Source organism: Orycteropus afer, unplaced genomic scaffold (genome assembly GCF_000298275.1).
Source record: "Orycteropus afer afer isolate SDZICR_OR568_19922 unplaced genomic scaffold, OryAfe1.0 scaffold00757, whole genome shotgun sequence".
Lineage (NCBI taxonomy): Eukaryota > Metazoa > Chordata > Mammalia > Tubulidentata > Orycteropodidae > Orycteropus > Orycteropus afer.
Window position 1 is genome coordinate 412,148 of NW_006922344.1, and position 12,055 is coordinate 424,202.

The following is a 12,055-nucleotide window of genomic DNA, read 5'->3' on the forward strand; positions in this document are numbered from 1 at the left end:
TCAAATTGGCGTTTCCTTCCTGTCTTTGCTCGGTGATGGCTTTACTTGTTCCTTGACGGCCTTTGGCTGCTCTTTAGCTGCTTTTGTCTCGAGAACACAGTCTCTGGGTGGCTGAGCTCCACCGCCACGCCTCTCAGGTTCCTCCTCGTCCTGCACCTGCTGCTCAGACTGAGCCCGCTGCAGCTGCAGCAGCCGGAGCTGCACACGCAGTTCAATGATGGCCTCTCGCTCTTCGTGGATTGCTTGATTCAAGTGATTGTTCTTTATCTTTGGGAATGACAGAAAGGGCAGTTAGCACTTAAGCAAGAAGGTCAAAAGAGAATGCTGACACGGGAGCAGACAACAGTCAGCATGAGTGTCGTACATGACAGGCTTTGTTTCAGTCACTTTGCCATGCCCATGAGTATAAACACACATAAAGGCGCACACACCCCAATGCAGAGTGGATAAAACTCAGGAGTGTCAACTATGCTCTCGATTACAGAAAAGGAAATACCTCTAGGCAAAATAATGTACCAACAGAACATTAGGAATTGTCTTAATAATTCAATATTCTAGTGTTTAAAATAGAATTTTGTTTTTGAACTGCTCCTGAAAAGCCCTTAAACAAGGGGAAAATAAAAGTAATGTAAACAGCGATTGGAGGGGTGGTAAAGACAGGATAAAACCTAGATTTGTCTGAAAAGTGGATGTCCTCTGTCCTCAGTGAACAACATTACTTTAAATCTGAACTGAGTTACTTAGTCAAGCAGTAGAAAATTACTCTCAATTCTAAATTATCTCAGTTTATTCAGCAAAGTTTAGGTAATATAAAACAGGAGCTAATCCTAAACTCCCATTTATCTCTGGTTTGTGGCCAACATCATTGTAGGCTCAGCTGCAGCCTACATTTCCCAGCCTTCCTTGTAGGTAGGTGTGGACATGTGACTAAGCCTTTGTTAATGGCATATGAGTGCAAACATTGGTTTTCGACATCTCAGCAAGTGTTGTTGAGCATCTTGCCCTTGTTGTTGTTGTTGTTATGTGCCATTGAGTCGGCCCCGACTCATAGCGACCCCTCCTTGGGTTTCCGAGGCAGTATCACTAAGGAAGTAGGATTGCCCAACCTTCCTTCCGAGGAGTGGCTGGTGGGTTTGAACCGCCAGCCGTCTGGTTAGCAGGCAAATGTCTTAGCCACTATGCTACCAGAGCTCCTATCTTGCCCTTACCAACTGGTTATTACTTTTTCCCTTCCTGCTAAGAGAAGGCATGATTCAAAGCAGTCACTCTGACGCCCAAGTGAAGTAGCCTGTGTGGAAGATGACAGATGTGGAACTATTACACGTCTATGCCTATTATACGCCAGGGACAAGCCTATATTGTTACAACTACTACATTATTCTATTTGTTGGAGCTTAATATATGTCCCAAGCATTGTAATTCTGGAATATGTTTTCCTGCTTAGGATTTTAGCATGATCTGTAAAGTATTAGGAATGCAAAACAAAGTGTCAGTGTGAGACCTGCTAAAGAATGGACACTGGCCAGATCAGATCACGATCCCTGGCCAACTCCTCCCCACAGCAGTCCTTGCCCTAGAAGCATCTTGACCATGAACCTCCTGGGTCTCTGTAGGGTCCTGCAGAAAGGACTTCTGGGAATGACTTTTGGATATGGAGCTCGAGTTCTCTGCTCATGGTGAAGCCCTGGTTTAGCCAGCAGTGGTTCAATCATCAACAGTGAACCTGAATGAGGGAGGCAGAGCTTTCTCACTGTTCTCAGATTCCTAAGAAGAGGATGTCTTCTTTCAGCCCTCAGGCAAAACGTCTGAAGAAAATGTTTTATTTGGGATAAGAAGGGAAATTCTGATCAAGATCATTTAAATCTGTTTTCCTTCCTAAATCTGTTTTCATTATGTAGCTGTCTCCCAGCTGCCCAATGCTATGTTCAGGCTCATCTACCACTTGGTTGGTTGAAGGCCCAAAAGAGAACTTTGTCCCTCATTATCCAAAAGAAGATCAAAGAGCCTTTTCCTCCTTCTACTACTATTTCTTTTTCTGTTCTTCTTCTGTGGGATCATAGACCAGATAATTCAAAGCTACTCAAAATGGCACAGTTAAATGAATGTCTCTTTTTTAAGTCGGGAAAAGAAACGTATATGTGATACTCCAAAGTCATGAAAGGTCACTGCTTCTACATATAACCTGAGAAGAGCCTGAGATTGTACTCAGAGAAAGACACCTGTATGCCCTCCATTTTGCCCCAGTCAGTTTGTGTCCTCTTTGGTGAGACTGATCCTTATTCCTCTCTGCTCAGTTTCCCTGGCTGATGACTATGAAAAAGAAAAACCTCCTGATGGGAAACATGTAGTCTCTATAACTTTCTAGGAGCTAAAATGACTTATAATTATCCCCTGCCCCAACACTCACTTCCAGCTCTTCATTCTGTCTCTGTAAATCTTCCAGAATGATCTGCAGCTCCTCTTCATCTTCGCTCTCACTCTCACTTTCAGAGGAATACTCCTCAGTTTCACTTCGACCATGTTGCTGACGACTCTGAATTTCAGCAATCTCAGCTCTAAGGCGTTCTATCTCTTCTTTCTCTGAGGCAATCTGTCGGCGCAGAAACTGCTCCATGGCTAGAAGCTCCTCCTGTTCAGTCAGGATCTCATTCTCCTAAAATAATGATCACTGGTGAAGATCTCTGAGTTTTTGTCTAGAAAATGCCACTTTTTGGGAGGGGAGCTGTTGCATTGTGGTAAATTGTGGTCAATGTCATGAGACAAAGTGTATGTGGACTGCTGTATGGTAAGTAAATTTGCTCTGTAAATTTTCACCCAAATCACAATTAAAACAAAGAAAGAAAGAAAGAAAATGCCACTTCTTTTTGGCTTCCTATGTTGCTGTGAATTGTTTGAGTACCCGAGTTATGTAAATCTTATTGTATCACACAACTAAGCAATACCCTGTTTCCTGAGGTGAAGAGGTTTCTGTGAGAAGAGACGTTATCTGGGGGGAATGACTAAATTTTTCTTAAGACATAGAATCCACATAGGAATCCAGGTCCTTGTTCTGCAAACGTTATCTGTGAGACTAGCACACTGGCAGCAAATCCAATATTTTAATTCAAGACTAAATCTGCTTTTGCTTCCCAGTCCTTTGTTAATGCCTTACCATCTCTTAGGGAAGAGTGAGTATATTTTAAGGCCAAAGGGGCCTTTGATACTTTCACTTGGAAAGGAAGGATTCAGGAGACACGTGCCTAGTCGCAGCAACAACTTTCAAAGCAGGTCTGACTGAAGGAAAGATGTGCTCAGAGAAATCTTTTTTCCTCACCATAAGCCACCAATTGTCCTCAACTCACATCTCCAGAGATAATACTTAAACAGTAAATATTCTCCTTTAACAGACTGTTTCTAAAACTGACTAAGCTACCATTCTTATGAAAATCACTATCTGCTCAAGATCTAACTATAGTTAGCATCTCCAACCTAGACAGAAGAACCAAAGTACAAGTAGGTGCAAAGGGGTTAAAAAGACATTTAAGGCTATGAAGATGAGGTATTGGATACAGACAAGGTCTATAGCATTTCTTCTCAAACTGACAGGTATTAAGAGGGTAAGTGTTTGTGGTCAGACCTGAAAGACACTGTGACCAAGTTCTAATCTCAAAGCCACTAATGTGCAGTTAGTCTTTCTCAGAGATGTATAGGTAGTGCTTCAATAGGCTAATGTTCCAAAAAATATCAGGCTTAAAAACCTAAAATAAAGGTACATCACATTCTTCTCCTCAGAGGAGAAGTATTATGTGGCTGGTAGGCAAAGCAATGTATTTTTAGAAGTAACAGGAAAGAACTTAAATTTGTAGGGCTTCAGGTACCTCACATACATGAGTTTCTGGAAGCTTACAATGACTATGATGCAGAGCCTACAACTTTTTTCTTTTCTTGTGAAAACTCTGGGAATATCCAGAACAGAGTAAGGTTGACTTGAGAAATTCAGAAAGAAAGAAATGAGCTCATCTTCAGTTCTATGCCTGGAATACAGTGGCATTCAATAGATATTTGCTAACTCAATGAATGAATAATAAAGACAATGCGCCTCCAACAACTGACTTCAACAAAGAGTAAAATCAAAGTATCTTAAAGGTTAATCTTGGCAACAGCTACCAATTAAAATCTGTATCATTACATTTTCAGGATTCCAAACCTTGTGACATTAGGAAGAACATGTTTTAAAATACTTACTAAAATATGATCTCCTTAATATGGAACAAATACCACTAATCTGAAAATGAGAGAAAATACCTATAACTCAGACCTGTGGGTGACTAAATGAGATTAAGCGAAGTACCTACAACTGTGCCTAGTAAGGAGTAATCACTCAGTATACAATTGCTTCCTCTCCATTAGCCTAATGTTTTAAAAATGCAACATAAAGGTAGGGCCAAATACAACAGGCATCAACCAAAAAGGAACCTAATGGTATCCACTAGATTCCTACTCATATTAACCATACAGGACAAGGTAGAACTATCCCATAGGGTTTTCAAGACCATAAATCTTTATAGAAGTAGGTAGCCTCATCTTTTTCCCACAGAGTGGCTGGTGGGTTCAAACCACTGACCTCTTGATTAGCAGTTGAACACTTAACCACTGTGCCACCAGGGCTCCTCTACAATAGGCACAGTCCCTCTAAAACCTCTAAATCATCTTACAATTTCAGTTTTAATAGTTTTACATTTCTGTAGGTTAGCCTCGCAAATTACAATTTTAAAATGACTATTAAGATTCTTGTAAGAGAAAAGGACTTACCTGGGCAAGGAGAATATTTATAACTTCTTCATTTTCATTCATTTCTTCTTTGGAAACATCCTCTTTTGAAAGACTGGCTATCTCTTGTGCAATCTTGGTTTCACACTCCTGTCAAGTAACAAATGAAAAAGAACTGTTTAGCCTATATTTAACACAACCTTAACACTCCCCTCTGAGTTAAAAAAAATGTTAATTCACAGCATTCTAGAAGCTTCCTTATAATTTCCTAGATTTGAAAAAACAGCAGTCAGATGAACCATCTGTAGACAAGACATGTTACCTGGGCTTGATGTGTGGCTGCACTGTGATAAACATTCCATTCTGGCTTATGTGCTTTACCATTTAGAACCCTTCCACATAAGCTACATTTTGTGCTTTTTGTTTGAGGATCTAGGGTAAGGAGTCAGCTTTAAGCATAAACGTAGGCCAATGAGTTTTGACAAATAAATATTGTCAAGTAACCACCACCACAATCTTGTTATAGAACATTTCTGTCACCACGGTCAATTCTTGTCATTCTGCTGGCCCTAACAGCACTGCCCTGCTTCTATTTTTTCTAGTTTTGCTAGAAAAGAACATCATGTTTAGGCCAACGAAAATGAAGGAAACTCTCAATGAGATACAGTGACATAAAAGCTGCAACAATGGACTCCAACATACCAATGATCATGAAGACAGCACAGGAGCAGGCAGTATTTCATTCTGTTATAAATCAGGTCACCATTGAGTAGGAGCAACTAACAGACAGTCTTGCCTTTTCTAGTTTCATATAAATAGCTGGATTTAATGCTTTTAAAATTAATCTATTTTGTTATTTGCATCATTTTTTGAGTCACATTACACATTATGAATGTTACTGTACTCCTATTTGTACACCTACTGACGAGATGAAACATCTGAGTTATTTCTAGTCTGGGATATTATAGAGCTGTTATGATCATTTCCCATATGCTTTCTGTAAGCATATGCTTCTCTTAAATATTTAGGGATTTTTGGGTCATATGGTAACCCCATGTTTAGTTTGTAACAAACTGCCAACCTGTTTTCCAAAATGGCTGTACTATTTTGTATTGCTAAGAGGAATATAAGAAAATTCCAACTGCTTCCAATTCTTATCAGCACTTGGTATTTTTTAATTTTAGCCGTTCTAGTTGGTGGGCAGTGGTATTTCATTGTGGTTCTAATTTAAATTTCCTCAATGACTAAGCAATGTTAAGCATCGTTTCATGTGCTTATTTGCCATCTATATATCTTCTTTGATAAAATGTCTCTTCAAATTTTTGCTTTTTAAATAGATTTGTCTTATAAATTATGAGTTCTTTATGGGAGCTCTGGTGGCACAGTGCCTAAGGCATTTGACTGCTAACTAGAAGGCTGTCAGTTCAAACCCACCACTGCTCCTTGGAAGGAAGACTGGGCAATTTACTTCCGCAGTGACACTGCCTCGGAATCCCAAGGAGGGGTCACTATGAGTCGGATCTGACTCGATGGCAGTGAGCTTCTTTTTTTTTTTAATTCCAGTTTAAATGCTTTATCAGATTTTTTTTCCCCCACAAATATTCAGTCCTAATCTGCTTTACACATTCATTTAAGTAACAGTATCTTGTGAAGAACATGCTTGAAAATTCTGATGAAATGCAATTTTTTTTTTTAATGTGGACAGGGTATTCTTTTCACTGGCCCTCTATTTTACCAAACATGGTGGTGTCCTTTTCTAGCAAAACTACAATGACAGAAAGTAGGTCAGTGATTGCCAGAGGGCAGCAGAATGGTGGCAGAAGGAATTGACTGTGGTGGCGGTCACTTGACTTTGTACAGCTGTCAAAACTGATTGGTCTGTTTTTGTTTTGTGTATCTTATTTAAGAAATTTGCTGCCTAACTCAAAGTCAGTAAGATTTTCTCCTGGCAGTTTTTGGTTTTAGGTCTTAGTTTATGATCCATTTTCATTTCATTTTTGTATACAGTGTTAAAAAAGAGTCAAGGCTCACCTCTTTTTTGCATATGGACCTCCAACTGTCCTAGAACCACCTGCTGGAAAAAATGCCCCATCACACTAAATTGCTCTACCTTCTTCACTGAAAGTTAATTGCTCATATATGTGTGAGCCTATTTCCAGGTTTTCTATGTTATAACTCTATCATTATGCCATTACCTACTGCCTTGATTACTGTAGCTTTCTAGTAAATCTTAAACTCATACAGTCCTCCAATTTTGTCCTTTTTAAAAACTGTTCAGGCTCTTCTAAATCATTAGTATTTCCACATATATTTTATAATTGCTTGCAAACTTCCACAAACACTACCTTTTTGGATTTTGATAGGGATTGAATCTATAGATTAATTTGGGAAAACCTAACATCTTAACAATATTGAGTTCTGTATGGATGGTATATCCTTCCATTTAGATCTTTTTTCTTTTTTAATATAAAGGCATACAATTGGCTTTAGTAGATCTGATCTTATATCCTACAGCTTGTTAAACACACTAGTTTTTTTTTTTCTTTTTTAATAGACAGACAATCCTCAGCATTTTACAAATAGACAAACATGTCATCTAAGAATAAAGGCAGTTATTTCTTCAATTTGTATGCCTCCCCCAACCCCTTGCTTTACTGAACTGGCAAAAACTTCCAGTACAATGTTGCCGCAGAAGTATCAAGAACAGACAACCTTGCCTTCTATATCCAATGTTAGGAGTAAAGTATTCAATCTTATACAATTAAGTATGATGTTAGTTGTAGATTTTTCATAGGTGTCCTTCACCAGGTGAGAAAACTGCTTGCTGACAGTATCTATCATGAGTTAAGTGCTGAATTCTACCAAATGCTTCTTCTGTATCCATTGGCATAACGTTGAGGTTTTATTTATTTTTAGTCTGTTAATGTGATGAATTATGTGACTTCTGTTTTTAAATATCATTTATTCCTCAAAGTTAAAATCAACTTGATAGAACCTGTTGAGCATTTTGTGAATTAAAGAGAAGCATGAAAAGAGAGGATCAAAGAAAACTGATAAATTGTTCCCTTTCCATGTTGGCTCTGGTTGCTATATCATGATTTGCTTATCCAAGACCAACGCAGAAACCAGAGAAATCAAAGTCAAACCTGCATCAGCCACATCTTAGGTCAGGGACCTAAGGGCTGATCGGCAATGTATAAGATTAATAATTACAATCTACCTACTAGCCTGACTGGTTGCTGTCTAAAACTCAATTTCAGGCTGATGCACAAAGAGGGGGAGAGAAAACAAAACAGAAGGGGAGCAGAGAAAACAAAATAAAAGAAAAAAACAGGAAGAAAAATACACAGACAGCTTCTGCAGGTATTTTACAAATAAATGCACGACCCAGAGTACATCTGTAAAAACACCCTGGATATTTCCCTCTGACAAAAATTGGAAAATCAGTCAGCTGTTGGTGGCTCAGTGGTAGAATTCTCACCTTCCATGAGGGAAACCAAGGTTCAATTCCTGGCCAATGCACCTCATGTACAGCCATCACCCATCTGTCAGGGGTGGTTTGTGTGTTGCTATGAGGCTGAACAGGTTTCAGTGGAGATTCCAGAGTCAGATGAACTAGGAAGAAAGGCCTGGTGATGTACTTCAACACATCAGCCAATGAAAACCTCATCAGTCTTATCTGCAATGATCATGCGGATGGTGCAGGTCCAGGCAGCGTTTTGTTCTGCTGTTCATGGTGTTGCCATGAGTGAGGGACAACTTGATGGCAGCTAACAACAACAACAACAATCCTCCACATAAATGTTGTTGTTGTTATGTGCCGTCGAGTCAGACCTGACTCACAGCGACCCCTCCTTGGGTTTCTGAGGCGGTATAGCTACGAAGTAGATTGCCCAACCTTCCTTCTGAGGAGTGGCCAATTTGTAACTCCACAGCAACAAATTACTCAGGCTCTCTAGCTTTATAACACAGTCACAACAGTGACCCATTACCAAACATGAGTCTGTTAATGCTAACTAAGGTTCCTAGGAAGTAGAATTTGGATCCTGTAGTTTAATCAGCAAATGAATTAAAAAAGACTCCAGAGATATGGGGCTTTAGCTTTACGTGTGGCTGGTAAACTCAGCTCTAGAGTAACACAAGACTGAGAGGGGAGGATCCAAAGTCTGATTTAAAAACCAAACCCAAACCCAGGTGACATTATCTTATTTAATATGCTGAGAAATAGCCCTTAGAAAGTAATTTAAGTACATGTGGGGTTAGTGATTCCAACACCCCCAAAAGTGGTCTCAAACTCCATCTCATTTAGCTGTGCTTGCAAGAAACTGCTAGCCATTCCCCTCTCCCTCACTGTCACATTTGGATCACGTTTGGATCACCTCCTCCCTGTTCTTTAGCTAGCCCCGGGGAATTAAAGCCTTAAACCTAAACCAGCAGTGCTTTATCAAAGCCAATTCAGGCTGTTCGAGAAGGGCTGCCCTGGACCCCCTCCTGAGTGGCCCAGGTGCCATGAAGACTGGCAACCAGTTACGTAGCCTTCCAGTCCTGGTCACATAGACCCCGTCCTCAATCCCCCAGACTCAGATATAAATATTCCCAAAAGATGGGTAAGTTTTTGCAGATATCCTCAGATCCATTCCAGCCTGGCCACCCACTGGATCAGAAGGTTCTAACAAGTCACTTTGTAAACTCTGTCTCTTGATTTTGTTTTTCCCTCTTATTCTTAATAAAACTCACGCTAGTAATGGGACCTCATGACAGATTTTTTTGTTCTTCTAAACTTATCCAAAGGGAAATTTCAAACCTCTTGGGAAATTCCCAGGACACTGTAACCAACTAGATAATTTGAACCACATTATTTTGGCCCCTTATAGAAAGGCCAATGGCACTGTGTTAGACTGTTGTTTTATATTTTCAAAACCAAAACCACTGCTATTGAGTTATTCCAACTCACAGTGACCCTACAGGACAGGGTAGAACTGCCTCATAAGGTTTCCAAGGCTGTAAATTTTTATAGAAGCAGACTGGCTCATCTTTCTCCCATGAAGTGGCTGGTGGGTTCAAACTGCTAACATTTTGGTTAGCAGCTGAATGCTTTAATCACTAGGCCACCAGAGCACCTTCACATTTTCAGGAATTAGTTACAAGTACTCTTCTTATTATTAAGTAAAGAAAATCCCTCCTGCAACACTACAGGCAAAGATCCAAAGTCTGATTCCAAATCCAAACCCACTGCTTTCAAGTCGACTCTGACTCATAGTGACCCCTATTGGGTTTCCAAGGCTGTAAATCTTTACAGAAGTGGATTGGCTCATCTTTCTCCCAAGGAGCAGCTAGTGGGTTGGAACCACCAACCTTTTGATTAGCAAATGTCTTACCCACTATGCCACCGAACTCCTTAAAGCCTGATTAGTGTACCCAAATTTTTAGATATTAATTACAAGTATTCTTCCTATTAGGAGCTGACAAATTTCGAATGTCTTAAGTTCCCCAAGAGTCTATGAAGATGTACCAACCTCCAACATGCTCCTCATTCTTAAAAAGCTGTTTATAGGTAAAAATCAAGCAGGAAATAATGAAACAACTTGTAGTGGTGAACAAATTAAGGTGCTGCTGTTGTTGTTGTTATGTGCCATCTAGTCGGACCCAACTCATAGCGACCCCTCCTTGGGTTTCCAAGGCAGTATCACTATGGAAGTAGATTGCCCAACCTTCCTTCTGAGGAGTGGCTGGTGGGTTTGAACCGCCAGCCTTCTGGTTAGCAGTCAAGTGCCTTAGGCACTATGCTACCAGAAGTGCTAGCACATCTAAATAGGGCAACTTCAGATCTAAATCAAAGTCCATTTTAATCAAGATTTTCATTTCTACCTTTTAGCTGCTCTGTGGGAGACAGATGTGGCAGTCTGCTTCTGTACAGATTTACAGCCTTGGAAATATTATGAGGCAGTTCCACTATGCTCTAAGGGGTCACTACGAATCCGAATCAACTAGACAGTGGTGGGTTTGCTTTTGCTTTTAAGAAGCCATTCAATATTTTCCTTGCTAAAGCATTACTGTTTGAATAACAAAGAAAGAATCAGAATTTCTAACCTAGATGATGTACTTACTGTCTAGTGCTGTTAAACTTGCCATCTTAACTGCCCCTTCAATCACCAGGTGAATTGTCTTAGTCATCATCACTTCCCCTTAGCAAAGTAAACAATGTCTTACATTTCAAAGGCTTCAGTATTGTGTTTTTGCTTTTTTTTTTTTAAATTGTGATTTGGGTGGAAATTTACAGAGTAAATTCACTTTCCATACAGCAGTTCACATACACTTTGTCTCATGACACGGACTACAATTTACCACAATGCAACAGTTCCCCTCCCACTTCCTCCTGATAGTTACCTCTTCCCTGTGTCCATTCCTCCATGCACTCCTGCCCTCCCCCCAGCTGTCTCCCTGTGCATAAGCAGCCCTTCCTTCTCCCAAGACTGTTCTCTCCAAAGAGTGTATCTACCTCAGGTACATGTTCAACTCATATGCCTGTCTTTTGTTTGGCTGGAAGCCACAGGTGTGGGTTTGATTCCAGACCTGAAGGGCAGCTAGGGGCCATAGTCTCAGTGGTTCCACCATGCTCTACCGGACCAGCAAACCTGGTCCCCTTTTTCAAAGCCTTCAGATTAGAGTTGATTCAACCTTCTTTTTAACCAAATAAATCAAGTTTTACATTTCAAGGACTTCAACCAAAACTGACCTGATCTATATTCAATCATAAATAAGGTCCCGACATCAGAATGTTTACATCGTGTGTTTTAGAAATGCTGCTTTAATTAAGCTGTATCAGGAAATAAGGAATTAATATTTGGCTAGGAATGGCACTGTTATTAAGAAAGTTTGTGATTTGACAACTCTTTATAAATCCTATCCCCTCCTCTCTCTTTGTGAAACTGTTTCTGTTTGTTTGCTTTACCAAATAAGAACTGACTGCTTCTCAGCAATGCACATACTCCCTATTTTCTCCCAAGATGCTGTGTGGACTTCTTTTCATGAAATGTAACTCTCCTTCAATAAAATCTTTTGTTTTAATTTCTAAAAGTCAGTCTAGTGTTTACCAAGACCACCTTTCAGTAAAAACCATAGTTTTAATTTAAAAAGAAAAAAACTACTTGAAAAAGAAAATGAAACATTTTAATGATACCAAGAACTGAAATCGATGCCAACAGAAGCAGCAGTCAGGACATTAGACGACATGTAGCATTGGGAAAGTCAACTGCAAAGGAACTGTATCAAGTGCTAAGGAGCAAGGATATCTCCTTGAGGACTA

The 12,055-nt window shown here is 39.8% G+C and overlaps 1 protein-coding gene across 1 annotated transcript in view; it reads right to left on the minus strand.

Moving 5' to 3' along the window:
- The window catches only part of RALBP1 (ralA binding protein 1), a 47,797-nt gene continuing 35,742 nt past the window's right edge, over positions 1 to 12,055 (minus strand). The window contains exons 6-8 of the mRNA XM_007957554.1: positions 4,792 to 4,904; positions 2,408 to 2,653; positions 1 to 267 (exon numbers count right to left, since the gene is read on the minus strand). Of these exons, the coding sequence (XP_007955745.1) occupies positions 1 to 267; positions 2,408 to 2,653; positions 4,792 to 4,904 (626 nt within the window). The remainder of the gene's footprint in view (positions 268 to 2,407; positions 2,654 to 4,791; positions 4,905 to 12,055) is intronic.